This window comes from Gigantopelta aegis, unplaced genomic scaffold, assembly GCF_016097555.1.
Source record: "Gigantopelta aegis isolate Gae_Host unplaced genomic scaffold, Gae_host_genome ctg1830_pilon_pilon, whole genome shotgun sequence".
NCBI classification, from domain to species: Eukaryota; Metazoa; Mollusca; class Gastropoda; order Neomphalida; family Peltospiridae; genus Gigantopelta; species Gigantopelta aegis.
The window spans coordinates 26,310-44,637 of record NW_024532795.1 but is presented as its reverse complement, the minus strand read 5'-3'; the positions used below and the strand labels follow the sequence as shown (position 1 = coordinate 44,637).

The 18,328-nt window shown below is 34.6% G+C and overlaps 2 protein-coding genes across 2 annotated transcripts; one reads left to right on the top strand and one right to left on the bottom strand.

Moving 5' to 3' along the window:
* Positions 1-7,984: 7,984 nt before the first annotated feature.
* Positions 7,985-9,851, bottom strand: LOC121391170 (actin-related protein 2/3 complex subunit 1A-like). Its single transcript, XM_041522885.1, has 9 exons — positions 9,779-9,851; positions 9,300-9,451; positions 9,059-9,234; positions 8,792-9,006; positions 8,632-8,740; positions 8,403-8,582; positions 8,256-8,345; positions 8,100-8,193; positions 7,985-8,020 (listed from the first exon to the last, which is right to left on the bottom strand). The coding sequence occupies exons 1-9, from the start codon at positions 9,849-9,851 to the stop codon at positions 7,985-7,987; spliced, it is 1,125 nt and encodes a 374-aa protein (XP_041378819.1).
* Positions 9,852-10,088: 237 nt separating this feature from the next.
* LOC121391169 (ketimine reductase mu-crystallin-like) lies at positions 10,089-11,261 on the top strand. Its single transcript, XM_041522884.1, has 3 exons — positions 10,089-10,220; positions 10,646-10,747; positions 11,043-11,261. The coding sequence occupies exons 1-3, from the start codon at positions 10,089-10,091 to the stop codon at positions 11,259-11,261; spliced, it is 453 nt and encodes a 150-aa protein (XP_041378818.1).
* Positions 11,262-18,328: the final 7,067 nt, after the last annotated feature.

Below are 18,328 nucleotides of genomic sequence, written 5' to 3'. Positions count from 1 at the left end.
ATAATGATATTCATGAGCCGAGCTCTTTCATCTTCACAAATTGCGTGGGTGGGCTCAACTAACATTTACAAATAATATCCCAATATAATGGAATATGAATAATTATTACACTTTCTTTTTTAAAATCTATTCAGGAAATTCATTTAAATCAATACAGCAATGGCTGAACCACAAGACTCTACCTACATTGAGTCAATAGGCGCTCTAGTTAGAGTACCAGAGTGAGTCTTCTCATCATACAACAGCTATATTATTTTATTTCATCATACCAATACACATAGTTCGAAATCAGTAGAAGCAAAGCTGCCTAAACAGAGAGCTCCAAAAACACAACACTTCACTGATGAAGGACAAAGCATAGTAAACGTGCATCTAGAAGAATATGAGACATTAGTATCATTTGAAAGAAGAACTCTACAGTAAGTTGTACAGGTGTATTCACTAGGTCAGTATATACACACATCAAAGTTTAATAGGCCACCCCACCATCCTTTTGAAAATGCTTTTCAACAGTTGGTGGTTAGTTGTTTATTATCCTGCATAGCATGAATAATTGACATTTTAGCAACACCTATAAACATTACAAACAGACCCACTAGTTGTAAAGTGAGTATCAACTAAACAACTGACGTCAGATATGAGAGATACTTTAGCTATCAACAATCAATTTGATCTCCTTTCTTCTTGTAAGCTAATATTGTCAACACATTGACATTGGAGCTCTTAAAAATGAAATACCATGTGATTGTGTTATGATAATAAAACTAGTGGAAAATTCTATTTTGATATCAACAAAACCAATTAACTTTCTAGACTAAATTCATATTGTAAGCTAGACCAATGAATATTGTTAAGATGAACAAGGATAGCCTATTGTTAATACTGCTATATTATAAACATACATGCACATATAATACAAGATCTAAGCAACATGCTCCATACACACACACACACACACACACACACACACACACACACACACACACACACACACACACACACACATACACACATACACACACAAACCAGACACCTGTATAACAAATGTCATTAGCAATGCATTTCTACTAATACTCAATAGACTATAAACTTGTTTATAGCTGTTCGATACATATGTTGATAATCTAGTTACAGTTGACATGGGATTCACAGTGATTGCTAATTGATTTTGTGGCTGTTGGTCTTGCTTGTGTGTAATTAAATCAACCCACACATAATCAGGTGTCTATGTGTACTGTATATAATATTATACTGACTAATGAAGCTGCAAAAACAATAGACTCAGGACTGTGGTATATGTAGTAACAGGTAGCTATTATAGCTCTCTCCAGTATTGGTTGATTGAAGTTGTACAACTGAGGTAGCTTTTGTTATATAGCTTCTCTTTGGTATTGCTTCCTTTTAGAAACAGAATGATTGTAGCCTTAGATGAACAAAGCTTTTGGGATAAGTACTCTTTACAAAAAAAAACACACATCATGAAAGTTTCACATCTTGATATCAATGCCTACTTCAATGCTAACATTGTTATTTTTTCATAAGGAACTTGATCAAAGATAATCATATAATACAAGTCCCTCAAATACCTTTAAAATGTTATTATTTACACATTATTCTTTATAGAAAAAACCTTTCTGTAGCTGAGTATCTGGAACAGGATCGCTTAATACGAGTTTGTAATAAGAAAGTAAATATGTATGTATATAAGTGTACATTAATTTTCTAGACCATAGCTAAAGGCCTCACACAAGCATGTTTGTATTCCACATGACACAAACCTCCCAAGATAAAAATATGAATATATTTTATAAATATCCATTCTACCATTTAAATAATCATATGCTAGTAATGTGTGACAATGAATAGTACAAATAGTACAATGACTTCAGTACAATAGTATTCATTCTTGGGGTAATTTATTGCTTTCATAATTATTATTGTGTATAGTAAAGTTGTTGTTTGATAATGTGTACAGATTGTGTTGAAAATTGTTGGATATTATTATTACTGTATGTGTTTGTGTAAAACAAAATACTCAACTTATTCAATGAATGTTTGCTCATGAGCAAATTGACTGAAAGAGTTGTTGATATACACACATGATTTGATTTTGTTTCAGTGTTTTTCTAAAGCAATAACTAAAAAACCTCATAACTCTCATACATCATTCTTTATCATAGTCATTACTTGACACAATCCATCATGTTAAGTTTCTAAGTTGATTTGTGGTTTGGTTAAAGTAGGGCTGGGCTGACCATAACACTACTGGGTGAAGTTGTCTTGTTTAACAATCAGCTGCCTTTTTCAAAACACAGGGAGGGCACTGGGACTATCATGGTCACACTAACAATGGTCAGACTTTCTTACACCCAGAGGAAGCAGTATATTTGCTTGAATGTGTAAGCTGTTATTATCATTAATACCCTCCCTTTTTGTTTATGCTAGTTTTGTTCTTTATCTCCTTAGGGAGTGATGCAGATTTTCTCTGAAGGGGGAGTGCCTTGGACAATACAAAAGGTGGGCCTTCTTGATAGCAAGAACAGATATTTCATTGTGTGTATTAACTACCAATGATTACATTCAGAGTAAAAGTGTGTAATAAGTATTCTTGAATAAATATCACCTTCATTATAATATATTGGGTCTGTTTTGTTGGTTAACAAAATCATTCAAAATTGTTCAATCTTGTTGATTAGTTTAACAAACTGTCCCTGTTTGTATTAGACCCAAGACTATCATTGCTTTAGTTTAGTTTCCACTTTCTACAGGCATACCACACATTACTCAGCGGAAAGGACCAGCTGTCTGCTTACCAGGTGTCCATATTTCCTCACCTCACACACACACTCATCTTTAACAATGTCAACATTTCACTTATGTACAATAACATTTCAATTGGAGTAGTATCCATATATATGTATATAGTCCAAGTACCTTATATAATCATTTATTAATAGATAAAATAAACATACCAATAGATTGATAAGTTTATTTTAAAGACATACTTTTAACCCAACAGAATATCATTACTACATAATATGTATATTTATTTTATTTAACAAACGAACACAACTTGTTATTATCATTATAAATACAGAATCACTATTTTGATAATGTTATTAATAATAATAACAATCTTTCAGTAGAAGTAATCATTTTCTGTTTCCAATCTAGGTATATGCAAACTTAAAACGTGCTGGTTATATTGTGCAGTGGAAACATAAGTAAAGATAATACACATAATATATATTGTATTAATACATATATTAGTACAATATATGTATATTAATACATGTATAATACATGTACCAGTATACTAATACATGTATAATACATGTACCAGTATACTAATACATGTATATTAATACATGTATAATACATGTACCAGTATACTAATACATGTATATTAATACATGTATAATACATGTACTAGTATACTAATACATGTATATTAATACATGTATAATACATGTACATGTACACTAATACATTTATATTAATACATATAGTACATGTACACTAATACATGTATATTAATACATATACAATACATGTACACTAATACATGTACATTTAATACATATACAATACATGTACATGTACATCTGTATTAGTAAAATATACAAGAGATGTCAGTAACTTTAATCCCCTGTCTATAGATGTCTACACTAATTATATATAACTAATATTATTATGTTATTGTATCAAAAGTATTCCCTAATCACTAGAGTACTAACTTTAGTAGTTCACTAGAGGTAATGGAGGTGACCTTTGGTCCTTTATTAAAAAATAATTTTTCTATAACAAAGATTGTTATTATGATAAAACAAAGTTATGATGTATAATGCACACACCTGCTCCTACACATGTCTGATAAGGTGAGGTTTATTTAATGCTGTCTACTCAAATTATGATTATGTATTGGTCTACAGATCACATGTATCGTAATGACACCTGGTTGTGTCTTCATAATAAGATTACCTACTATAATAAGAAAATTAAAGCCACATTTTTAAGGCTGCAGCCCTCAAGTCTGCCTAGAGGCAGAATATTTTATTGTTTATTTCTTGTCACATTGTTTGAAGTGATGAACCACTAAAAAACTATTTCTTTATGAATTGGTTTTATTCCATATCTGGTGTCTTGTCATTACTTACAACTTACAAACCAATTGAGTACGTTGTCATGTAAATATTCTGTACAAATACATTTTTAACTTAACTGGATTCATATCACCAGCTGTAGGGTAGTTACTATTAACAGTGAAGCAGTTATTAATTATACATTTATACTATTACAACTGCAAGCAGGCAAACTCAACTAATAATATTTTATTTTGAAGCAGCTGGCAATATACCAAATGATGAAGGGATGGTCTCTTTTTAAAATTTAATACACTTTTGTCCATTTTGACCAAACACCTGTGTCAATCAATAGCTGTTATTGTGTGCATGTATAAAGACTACAGAAAAATGTGTAACTATGGTTACACAGCATGCAACAATAGTCTGTTGATCCAACTGTAATGATTCAATTCAGAACTGAGGACTGAATAAATTCATCGTTTTGTTACCGTATTATACTAGATAAGCAAGTTGTGACCTATTGGGTATATAATCTAACACAACATTATAACACATTATTATGACTTATGGCTATTGTAACTATTTTGACAACAGTACAGCAATACACACAGCATAGACAATAGCAGTGATAGGACACATGCATACAATATTATTAGAAAGTGCAAATGTCCATTGTATGAGTACTTATGAAATTAACCATGCACGATAATGGACTTTCGGTGGTCAAAACATGCATGTACATGTAATGCAGTGTTGTCGTGACTACTGTAGTTACTGTTGTAACAGACTCATTTGATAGTCTATCAGAGTTTATTACACTCTGCAATTCACAGACACTCCAAGATTAGTAATAGAGACTTGAGGAAAAGAGTGCAGGTGTCATATCTGTAGTTGATAACATCAAAACAAATTGAGTAGCTACATAGAGTATAGTTCTAGACTGTATTGTCTATTAAAATTGATAAATATATGATCAGTTCAAAGTGAAGTGTGGAGAGTGAGCTGATATTAAACCAGTTTTCAAAACCAGTCTGATTAGATTTGGTCATGCAAGGGAAAATGTTTCCATTAGAGATCATTAACTATGGTTTGTTTTGGTGTAGGTTACAGAAACCCAGAAACCTCTTGGGAGAGAACTCAAACCATCACATGGTTAACCCAGAGACTGGCTTCCTTTACCATTATCTAAACTTGCTTCTTCTTTTAGTCTGACCATATCAAACAATTCTCAACCCTATCAGTTATATCATACCAGATTGTCATGGTAACCACATGACTACTTTGAAAACAAGACACATCACATGTGCATGTACAATACATGTACTGCACCTCATCTAAAACAGCTGGCTGCCTACACCTTTTTATTGTTTAAACAAACAGGTCTTAAAATTGAATTAAATGACCTCACTATTATTATCTTTTGTTATGTATATAGGTAATTCCAGTAATTTGGTTCATGTCATTATCAAGGAAAGGTTATTTCAACCACTAGACTGATAGTTAGTTCAAATATGTCATTTATATAACCCTTTATGGCATAAATAGTACAGTATTGTTACTCTAGTTATGTCCTCTAATTCTCAGAAATACTAAGATAAACAAATATTACTCTAATTATATAGTTAATTGGTCAAACAGTCACACAAGAAACAGCTCAAGTGACATATGAACATACATTTAAGCTTCTCACTAATTGACCACTTCATATAACAAATATTACCCTTGAGGATTTATAAGGGGATTGACCAATTATATTATATATGCAGCTGTAATGTAGTAATTAATAGTACACACACAAGTAGATGTAATAATTGGCTATAATATTGTACATGTACTTATTAGTACAATGTCATATAGAGTCCAGTAACAGTTACATATCACTTCTCTATAGCAGATAATTTGGAAACCATCTTAAATATATAAAGTATATCTAATACACTAAAGTATTAGTATGGGACTAGAACAAGTGTCCTCAATATAGAGGTTGTATAATATACTAAAGTATTAGTATGGGACTAGAACAAGTGTCCTCGATATAGAGGTTGTATAATACACTAAAGTATTAGTATGGGACTAGAACAAGTGTCCTCAATATAGAGGTTGTATAATATACTAAAGTATTAGTATGGGACTAGAACAAGTGTCCTCGATATAGAGGTTGTATAATATACTAAAGTATTAGTATGGGACTAGAACAAGTGTCCTCAATATAGAGGTTGTATAATACACTAAAGTATTAGTATGGGACTAGAACAAGTGTCCTCAATATAGAGGTTGTATAATACACTGAAGTATTAGTATGGGACTAGAACAAGTGTCCTCAATATAGAGGTTGTATAATACACTGAAAGTATTAGTATGGGACTAGAACAAGTGTCCTCAATATAGAGGTTGTATAATACACTGAAGTATTAGTATGGGACTAGAACAAGTGTCCTCAATATAGAGGTTGTATAATACACTGAAGTATTAGTATGGGACTAGAACAAGTGTCCTCAATATAGAGGTTGTATAATACACTAAAGTATTAGTATGGGACTAGAACAAGTGTCCTCAATATAGAGGTTGTAAAATACACTAAAGTATTAGGATGGGACTAGAACAAGTGTCCTTGATATAGAGGTTGTATAATACACTAGAGTATTAGTATGGGACTAGAACAAGTGTCCTCGATATAGAGGTTGTATAATACACTAAAGTATTAGTATGGGACTAGAACAAGTGTCCTCAATATAGAGGTTGTATAATACACTAAAGTATTAGGATGGGACTAGAACAAGTGTCCTCAATGTAGAGGTTGTATAATACACTAAAGTATTAGTATGGGACTAGAATAAGTGTCCTCAATATAGAGGTTGTATAATACACTAGAGTATTAGTATGGGACTAGAAAATGTCCTTGATATAGAGGTTGTATAATACACTAGAGTATTAGTATGGGACTAGAACAAGTGTCCTTGATATAGAGGTTGTATAATACACTAGAGTATTAGTATGGGACTAGAACAAGTGTCCTCAATATATTGTGTTCCTATATGAGAGGTGCCATTGATACCAATGGACTTGTTGTCCATGTGACTTCAGTAGACACAGCATATAACTAATACATACAACAAAATGGTTTAGTTAATGAAATTACTAACCATACATACATATGACAATGAAAGATTCATTATTTTGTGTAGGCAAAGCTTACCAGATGTGGGTGGCAGCTATCTGTTAGATGTCTTCAAACCTCTGAAATCATTTAAGAAAACATCTCAAAGACATCCTGATTTTGTTATCATAGTAACAAGGTCAGCTGGATACATAAGATAGTATTATAACAGTACTGCAGCACTATAACTACCAATGTAGATTAAGGGATTTAGAATTTATGAGTTTGTGATTATGAAACAATAAATTATTATTATTATTATTATTATTATTATTATTATTGGTGTGTGTCATTTTCAGACCTTGTGATTCTTTTCCATCATTGGACACTATTAAGAGACTACAAGATTTAGCTCCTCATTCTGAATTAAAATATGCTGTCAACAGTGGAACAGAAATCAGTTATTATACAATTTATCAACTAACAAGCTTACCTTCATCATAAAAGAAATATTGAATGATTTCAAATAGTGTTTATCAACCTTCAACAAACCACTAATTACAATATTGTTGTGAAGTCCCAACATATACAAAGGCCAACTTTCTAATGATATTTCTTCTATTGTTGTTAGAAAATTATTTGATTGAGTTGAGAAACTTCTAATCATTTTTGTTTTATTAAAATCAAAATAATCTACATAATCAACAGTTTATTCTAATACTACTATAATTGTTGCTATGACAACAAACTAACTACTTGACAGCTGCTAAAAAGGAACTATACATGTGTCACTTCAAATCATTTAAAATCGAAGACCAGCAATCTGAGATTCCAATGACTAAAATCAAAAATAAAATTAGAATTAATTTTTTTTCAAAACAAAAATTTGGTCACAAAGACAAACTCTCTGATTTTACCTTGCAATTCCATATGACAAGTCGGCCATCAACTCCACTAGTACAAAACTTGTTGGTATTACCAGATCTATCAACTTCAAATTTAGAAATTTGACTGCACACACATATAGAAGAAATCAAAGTAATTAATGATCTAATTAATAATCTCTAACATACGTAATTGAGTTTTGGTGTGTAGCATCAAGAGCAGTGTCAGAGGCTCCAGCTGTTGCACGTTTATCCATTCCCTTGAATTTTTCCATAGCACTAAGAGAGAGAGAGAGAGAGTAAGATACCATACAAAGTTTGTGTTAAATCTCTCACGATAGCTGTCCAGTTGTCTTTTTCTCTGCCTGATCTAAACGGTTGATAAATGTAAGCTGATTGTTATCATCATGGCTCCAGAGAACAGGATAGCAGTCATAACCTCCGGTAACAATACTGTTCTCAGTTATGAACTGACAAGCAAGATATGGGAGATATTGATGCTTAACAATAGCTACCCTAGAATAATACAATTAAGATAATTTTATAACGTGTTATTTAAGCCTACGAGTCAGCTCCACCAGCTGCCATATTAACAACAGAGACACTGGAGTCGTGACCCACCCAAGCTAGCTTGTTTCCAGAAGGAGAGAAAGATACCCCATGTACCCAACCACCTTTAAAGATTGGGAATAAAATGATGAATTATTCATAAGCAAGACGCTTACCTCCTCCATTGGAGAATTCTGCCATAACATTTCCAAATGGCATTTTCTTACCCCAAACAGTCTCATTTGGTTTCTCCTCAATCTCCTTTACGTAAGTTGAAAAAACACGCGCTTTAAAATCAGAACAACCTGCAGCAATCAGGTAATTATTAGGATGCCAATCCAAAGACGTCACAGTGGAACGTAATGGCTTTTTGATGTGTTTACTTACCCACCTATCACAACCACAACAGTATAACCCAATCTTAGAGGACATCTGTGACTTACCAGTCATTATCTTTATCAAAGTAACAAACAGAAATGATGCGGGCACCACTTCCAACTGCAAATTTGTTCTCCAATGGTGACCACTTGACAATTGTGGCAGCACGATTGATACGTAAGATAACAAGAACAGGTTTCCAAGCCCCACCTTCAAATTTCCACACATACGCATTACGATCCTAAACAAAGTGGGCGTGGTAATTCCAAATAAAAGTAGGTGTGGCCTAGCTAACATGTGACTTACAGCTGCACAAGTGACTAGACTGCCACTTTTTGGTGCCCAATCAATGCCTGTTACTCGAGAGGTGTGTTCTGTCAGTTTATGTTCAACTTCCCATTTACCGGCTTTTTTGGTATAAATATGTATCTCATTGTTGTTAGGAGAAATGGCCAGTTCTAGAGAATGTGATTAGGAGTTTATTTATAGTATCAGAGTCATCATGTAGTTACTAATTATAGACTGGGTTAGCTTATGATGTCATTAACAATTTCATCATCAATGAGGAATTTTTTGTGTGTATATTACTATTAATAGTAACATCTTGTAAGTGATCTATTTATAGCAACAGATTAAAATATAGGGTTGACAATAATAACCTGCCTAAATGCTAAATATAGTAACATTATGACATCTGGCTATTTTAGAAACAAAGCTGGTTATGATTCAAGTCCAGCAGTATCAGTTAACTAATTACATTATATACTAATATTAATATTACTCACTTGTACGATCACCATTCCAACAATGACAGGTTATCGGTTCTGTCAATAGCTCATGAACTTCCTTTCCACTCATTCTCTGAAAATGTCTATATTCTCACTTGAATATATATATATGATGCTCCTGTTTGTTGACCGCGGACTCTGGTCAGTCTACACGGTCAAAAATCTAGTAGATAAAGTCTGAATGATACGAGGAAGAAAGACCTGAACTTTCAGAGATTATCTTCCTCCTCCTCCTCTTATTTCCTTTTTGGGCATTAGTTTAAACTAATAAAATTAATAACTTATTAGCCACACCTATCTTTGCAACATGGCTCAAAGTCCAGTGTACATATCCAGTGAGAAAGTGAGAGAGCTGGTTTCTATGGCCGACGTCATAGATGCAGTTGAAGATGGTTTGGCAGCATTTTCAGCACAAAAAGTCGTCCAACCAGTTCGCAGTGTAATACAAACCTCAGAACATAATGGGTAGAAAAGTCTTGAATACTATTACTGAGTTTTTTTAGATTTCTAGGATTGATGCCTGCTTATTGTCATGCTAAAGATTGTTTAGCTACTAAAGTAATTACTTTATATCCTGACAATGGAGATAAAGGCATACCAACTCATCAAGGAGTTATTATACAAATGGATCCACCAACTGGAACTGTTGTTGCAGTTGAGTAAGGAATGATACTATTAGTACAGTAGATATATAATATATGTGTACAAAATATCAATACCATAACATCTAATCTATATTACAAATAAACTTCATTTCAAGATCATTGATGGCGCCACAGTCACTGATATGAGAACAGCAGCAGCCTCTGCAGTGGCATTAAAAGTTAGTCAGTGGTAGATGTATCTCTTTATTGTTTCCTCTAGTACATGAAACCAGCTAATCCTCGTGTTCTTTGTATTGTGGGAAGTGGAGTACAAGCACGAGGTCACGCTGAGGCACTCCAAGTTGTCTGTCAGTTTGAAGAGGTAATCTTAGTGTGCATGTGATTGTAAATATAAAGAATTTGACCCTGTTAATTAATTACACTCATTAGTATCTAATGTATTGTTGCATGTTTAAAATATAATTTTAAACTACTCTTGTCTACAATGCATTTGATGGATATGCTCTAAAAAGAGAATCCATTGCTAGTTTAATTGTAAAATAGAAAGACACTGTTTTCCTATTCAAATATCCAAGATGCATCTGAAGGGAATGTTCTAAAAATAGAATATAATACTAGCTGTTTCTAAAAATAGAATTATGATGTTACTATTTTAGATTCGTATCTGGGGACGTGATATTGATAGATTGAAACATTGTGCCAGTGATATTGGTGGTACCAATACTAAAATTTTCCAGGATCTACAAACTGCATGCAAAGATGCTGATGTTATTGTTACAGTCACCATAGCAACAGAACCTATTCTAAAAGGGGAGTGGCTAAAGGATGGTGCAGTAGTCCTTGGTGAGTTGGAATACTACAATAATCTAAAATAGTGCAGCTGTTGGTGCTTGTAGATCTGTTTGGAGAGAATTGGATGATCAGGTAATGAAAAGTGCAGTGGTAGTTGTTGACAGTCAAGAAGCTGCTTCAAAAGAAGCAGGTGATATTATTTTATCAAAGGTCACTTGATACAATAAACTTTATAACTAAATAGTTAATTAACACACACTATAGGCTGATATATATTGTGAAGTAGGTGAACTAGTTGCTAAGGGACCCTTGACCCTAGATACAGCACATTCTATAGGGAAAAAGTTCCTTCTGTTCAAATCTCTTGGTAAGTAAAAACTTCTATTATGTTAATTGATGTTATATGGTGAGATCTATTGTGAATGTATTACAACTACATATAGGTATTGCTATAGAAGATGCTGTAACTGGTCGCTTAATTTATGACAAGTACAGATCTCAGACAAAGTGATAAACAAACATCTTTGTATGTAACAAACAATTTAATAAAACAAGTCTAGTAGTTCACTTCATTTCTATCAATTTGATATCACTAAATAGGTAAGCACCACTTTGAAGTTTCCCGATCACTACGACAACATAATGTGAGTTGCTTTGAAAGTTACTAAGAGTTACAGACATAGGTAAAGGAAGGCAGGGTACTAACCCTAATGTACACCATGAGGCTTGACGGCAACCCTGTACTGTGAACAAACTAGAGTGATATAATTTAGCATAGCGTATTTCGTAGTGTTCAATCTGATCCTGTAAATGAAGAGAATCAGAAGGAAGGGTCCAATTCACACGTGCGGCATTGTCCTCAAGTGATAATTGCAAAATCAACTTGGCAGGACCTTTTAATAGCTTAGTTGAAGTGTTCTGGGTAGAGGGAGACATTACACTGCTGGAGGACACAACTGATGTCTGAGTAGGTGTGGTTGGAACAGTGACACCTTTTGTAGTTGCAGATATTCTTGATGGTGGTTCTTTGAACTGGAGTTATTGGTAATAGTATTAGTGATTTGAGTAGAAGGCTTTGAAGTGTAATTTATATGCTCTTGATATGACTGTTGTGTGTGTCTATAAGTAGAGCTAAAATGAGGTCTGATACAATCCGGGATGGGCTCATTGTCACATGATTTTAATGTGGGAAATGGTTTTTGATCACCTGTTAAAAGTTGAGCAGTTGTCATTATAGGAGAAGGAAGGATTGAGGAGGAGACAATACTTGGCGAATAGACTGGTTGAGCATAAGCAGTCGAAGGAACATATGGTTTAGGATGAACAGGTTCTGCATAGACTGTAGTTTGAACAGGTGAGGATTTGAGAGGAGGAGAGGAATAATTAAGCTAGGATTAGATAGTAATTTGATTTTACAAGGTGGTATGTTAACAGAGACAGGTTGGACAGTACCTAAACGATGTATATTAGCTGAATGAAGTTGTTGTATATTAGCTGAGAAAGATTGTGTATTAGTAAATGAATGTTGCACAGTAGCTGAAGAGTGTTGTACATTAATTATAGAATGTTGTTGTAGATGATCTGAAGAGTGATTCGTATTAACTGACAAAGGTAGCACATTAGTTGAAGATGGTTGTGCTTTAACTGGCAAAGGAAATACATTAGCTGAAGATGGCTGTCCTTTAACTGACGAAGGTAATACATTAACTGAAGAGGGCTGTTCTTTAACTGACGAAGGTAATAAATTAGCTGAAGAGGGCTGTCCTTTAACTGACGAAGGTAACACATTAACTGAAGAGGGCTGTTCTTTAACTGACGAAGGTAATAAATTAGCTGAAGAGGGCTGTTCTTTAACTGACGAAGGTAATACATTAACTGAAGAGGGCTGTTCTTTAACTGGCAAAGGTAATACATTAGCTGGAGAGGGCTGTCCTTTAACTGACGAAGGTAATACATTAACTGAAGAGGGCTGTTCTTTAACTGACGAAGGTAATAAATTAGCTGAAGAGGACTGTCCTTTAACTGACGAAGGTAATACATAGCTGAAGACAGTTGTGCTTTAACTGACGAAGGTAATAAATTAGCTGAAGAGGGCTGTCCTTTAACTGACGAAGGTAATACATTAGCTGAAGAGGGCTGTCCTTTAACTGGCAAAGGTAATACATTAGCTGAAGACAGTTGTGCTTTAACTGGCGAAGGTAACACATTAGCTGAAGAGGGTTGTCCTTTAACTGACGAAGGTAACACATTAGCTGAAGAGGGCTGTCCTTTAACTGGCGAAGGTAATACATTAGCTGAAGAGGGCTGTCCTTTAACTGGCAAAGGTAACACATTAGCTGAAGACAGTTGTGCTTTAACTGACGAAGGTAACACATTAGCTGAAGAGGGCTGTCCTTTAACTGGCGAAGGTAATACATTAGCTGAAGAGGGCTGTCCTTTAACTGGCAAAGGTAATACATTAGCTGAAGACAGTTGTGCTTTAACTGACAAAGGTAATACATTAGTTGAAGAGGGCTGTCCTTTAACTGACGAAGGTAGCACATTAGCTGAAGAGGGCTGTGCTTTAACCGACGAAGGTAATACATTAGCTGAAGTGGGCTGTCCTTTAACTGACGAAGGTAACACATTAGCTGAAGAGGGCTGTCCTTTAACTGACGAAGGTAACACATTAGCTGAAGAGGGCTGTCCTTTAACTGACAAAGGTAATACATTAACTGAAGAGGGCTGTGCTTTAACTAAAATAGGTTGTCTTATATTAGACAGTAATATATTGTTTTGTACTTTTATTGCTGAACAAAGTGCAGCCAGTACTGTGGAATATATAGATGGATTTGTAGACTCAGAAGAGGAACAAAATGGGACTGATGTTCCAGACGTTGTAGATGTTGTTGTTGTTGTTACTCCAGAGGAGGAAGAGGAGGAGGAGGAGGAGGAGGTAGACATTTCTTGTTTCATTAACTCAGTATATTCAGATATTACTTTCCTAAATGTCTTGATATCAGGTTCAACTCCCATATCAGCTAGTTTACATGACAACAAAGTAGATAATGATCTTAAAGTATTTGCTATTACTGCTACGTTACTGGGTTTAGGACCAGATAAAAATGGCCGCTTTGTCCCTGCACGTGTAGAAGTAGGACTAGAATAATTTTCAGAGCTATGTAAGGATTTGGGTAATGAGATGGATGCTGCATTCTTGGGCCCAGATTGCACAGCTGTAACAATCTTGGGTAGAGTTAGTGTTCTTTTAAATGGTAAAGTAGGAGGTGTGTCTTCAGTCAAGTCAAATATATTGTGTGGTACATTAGCACTAGATTTTGTTTTTGTTAAAATGTTAGGTTGGACTGGAAGCTTACGACATTGCTCTGATCCGGTGACTAATCTTTGACTGCATGGAACAGATAAGCCAGTAGATGTTTCTCCTTCCTTGTCTTCTTTACTTGGCTTAAGAGATTGTGGTGATGACACAGAAGACATAATATCAACAAACTTATTTCTTCCACTGGAGACATTTAATTGACCTTTGTTCAAATGGCCACAAGAAGACTGGTCATTACTAATAGTAACAAGTCCTTGACTCTGTGTAGGAGCAGAAGATACTTCTTCCTCCGGCTTGTCTTTGTTCTGCTCAAGAAGAGCTTGCAAAGGATGCTTAGCAACAACTTGAGTATCAACATGTTGTGGTTTAATAAGTGTTGAGTGACTTGATGTTGTCATTGACATAAGATTTTCTATGTCGATAAATTGACTTTTACCACCTGAGAGATTTAATCGACCTGTTTTCAGATGGCTACGAGAAGAAATGGGAATGATATTATTAGTTGACAGAGGCTTCACTTGACGCTCCTTAATTAACACTCTAAGTTTGTCAGGTGACAAGGGTCCAGGGCGAGGTGTCCTGTAATCCCTTGTTGTACTGCTACTAAATGTTTTGCCAACTTTGAAACTGTTAGTTGGTACAGTGCTATTGACTGCTACAGAGCTACCTGTTACAAAGGGAGATCTACCAAGGCGCCCTGTTACAGAACTACCAAGGCGTCCTGTTACAGAGCTACCATAACTACCTGTTACAGAGCTATTGCTTGTTGTAGTGGCAATAGTACTATTGTCCGTACCATTAGCAGCAATTTTGCCTTTTACTCTATCATCTGTAGTGTCGACAACTATTATACTGTCAACAGAATCATCACACGTGTCAGCAGAAGAGGTACTGCCAATCATAACACTTTTAACTGGTATATCTCTTGTACTTACTGTTCTACACATTCTTTTAATAGCATTAGCAGTATTCTTGTTTCTATTAGTAAGACTATTACCGGAACAAGAGGCATTGACTGCAGAGTAACTTAACTTATCTGACGACTCATAAAAACGAGATGGACATTTCAGAGACTGCAAGCCATTTGCTGAGAAATCATCAATAACTCGACTGACAACCATCTTTTCATTCTCAGAAGCATCCATTATACGAGCTTCTAGCTGACAGATTCTTTCTTTACATTCATGAAGAACAGCAGCAAAAGGTTTGTCTTCTGCATTCTCCTCTTCCTCTGCCAAAATAGCCTCCATGTACGACTTACTTTTGTTTGATTTCTGACATTTGTAACTATCAAGAAAACGCATTGGCTCACGACAGCCACGCCCAGTATACAGACGAACATAACAAGCCATTTGAAAACCCATTTCTACAGATTCCTTAAAGATTTGGGGAATCTCTTCTTTACAAGCACTAATACTTTTTAAAAGACCTTCTAAATTATCACTAAGTTCAACAATCAAGGACCCTAATATATAAGTGGATACACCAGTGGTACGATATTTATAACTCTCACGTCTCAAGACATACTTACCAAGATTAGACGGGAGATGTGATGCTATATTTTCTAATGCTATAGCCAGACAACTAACGTGACGCCAAAATGGCCACTCTATATCAACTTGTTTGAGTTCATAATATAGTTCCTGCAGCTGATTACATTGGTTGATAATCTTATCAGGAAGATCAACAATTATTGGCGGAGGATCAGGAGACCTAGGCACATTTATATCAACACCATATGGTTTGTTATGAGGTTTGCCAACAGCTTCATTAAGTGAGTGGGCATGATCATGTGATAGCAGCTGCTTCTTTTGTATGACCGTATAAAGCTCAGTACAAATAGGGACACACCTACTCGTTAAACCGAGATACAAGGGCTCGTTTGCTAACCATACTGAACCACTCACTTCTACCTTGCCCTTAGTGGGTGTGGTCTTTGGTTTTATCGGGATAGCGCCATTATCCTCTCCAGTTTGTGTGACCACATTTGTAATAGGAACTGGGCCACGTCTTCCTCTTTGATAGATATCAGAGACAAGCTGAGAAGTCAATTCTAAAGGATTGTCATCAGCTGATTTTCCAGTCTAAACAATGGATGACATAAAATTCTGAGAAACTACAACAATGAAATAGTTACCTGACAACCTCTGTTTCGAAGTCGAGGATTCTCACGATGTTTTCGACGTTTCCTCAATTTTCTTAATTGACGTCTCTTATTAGCACTTTTCTACAAATAAATTACAATAAATGAATACTGAACTATTTGTTACCTTTTTCCAATCTCCATTATAATCTTCTGTAACAGCTATCATGTCAGTATCAATATCCTCATTAGTCTCTAGGTCAGAGATTAGGGAGACACTATCTCCATTGTCTTCCATCCTCAAAGGAGGTAGTCCAATAAAAGAAACTTGTTTCTTCTAAAGAGAAGTAAATAATTTATAGTTGATCTTTTAAACAATACCTTTTTACATTCATATTCTGATTTGAATTCTTTTCGATATAAAACCTTTTTCGATTTCTTTTTTTTAGTATACTAAATGTTGTAGTTCTTTGTGATGGATCTCTCAATATAGGATCTGGTAAGTAAAAAGGATAAAATGGTAAAACTAGATTTGGGAGGTGCTTCCGAGGGTGCATTTGAGGGTGTCTTGCTTTGTGATCACAGGGTCAGTCACTATAAAAATAATCAAATCACACTTAATATCATTTATAACTGTACCTTGAAGTTCCTCAGACACAATAGATATATCATCAGATTTCAGTTCTGTCAACAAGGTAGAAGAATCAAGTAATTCTTCTTCAGGTGTATTATTCTCATCTAAAAATTTTACTCTTTTCCTAAAAACAAAAAGTTGCAATGAAGGCATTGTGCTAGACACACCCTTCATTACCTTGGTGAGTCTTTTATCATACATTCATCTTCACACTCGTCAAAATCTCTTCCACTTAGGACAATCACAGGGACTACTTTCTCTTTAGTAACTTCTAACAACTCCTGTAAACTTTTAATAGAGTCTGATAACATGGAATGATATTTCTGATCTCTAGACCTATGAGAAGATCCCTATAATATCAAAAGATAATAGTCTATAAAACTATTGTATGTACTAACCAACAACTTTTTGCGCCTTTCTTTTATTTTGATAACTTTTTTTTTTTAAGTAGTATTTAAGCTTGCGATGTTTACATGATCCGTCATCTTTTGATGATTTCTTTTTCTTCTTTATTTTATGATACTTCTTGAATATTGGCTCAGGATACTTCCTCTGATTGTCACAGCCATTGTCAACTAGATACATACCTTTTCTATCACAAAACGATGAGACTTTCTTCATAGCCTTTTTGAGCTGTTTGACACGTAAATGACTTAATCGTTTGATTGGGATATGGAAGTTCTTCAATTTGAAATGTTGTCTCAGTGAATCCTTCTCAGCAACACTTATATGAGAGTAGTCTAACTCACTGCTCGGTAAAGATGATACTGTATCATTGAGAGCATACTCTGAAGAGAGTTCAAAGGTACCCTGTAAGGATTTCCCAATTAAGTTGAAATTTTCGTGTTCTTCTTTTCTTAGTGGACTTGATGACTGCATTGCTGCATAAATATAACTTGTATGAAGGTCATACTTGCTGATAGACTCCGTATCAGAGCTGGAAAATAATAAAAAATAAAGTACACGTGGGCCCGCGCTTATTGGTATACGCAAGTTAAGTCATTCGTCTTCTTAATAAACTTAAAATTCCTTGCTTACCTTTGACTTAGTCCATTTGCTCGCTCCATCAGCTAAAGAGAGACACGATAACACATTAAAAACTTTTAAAATGTAC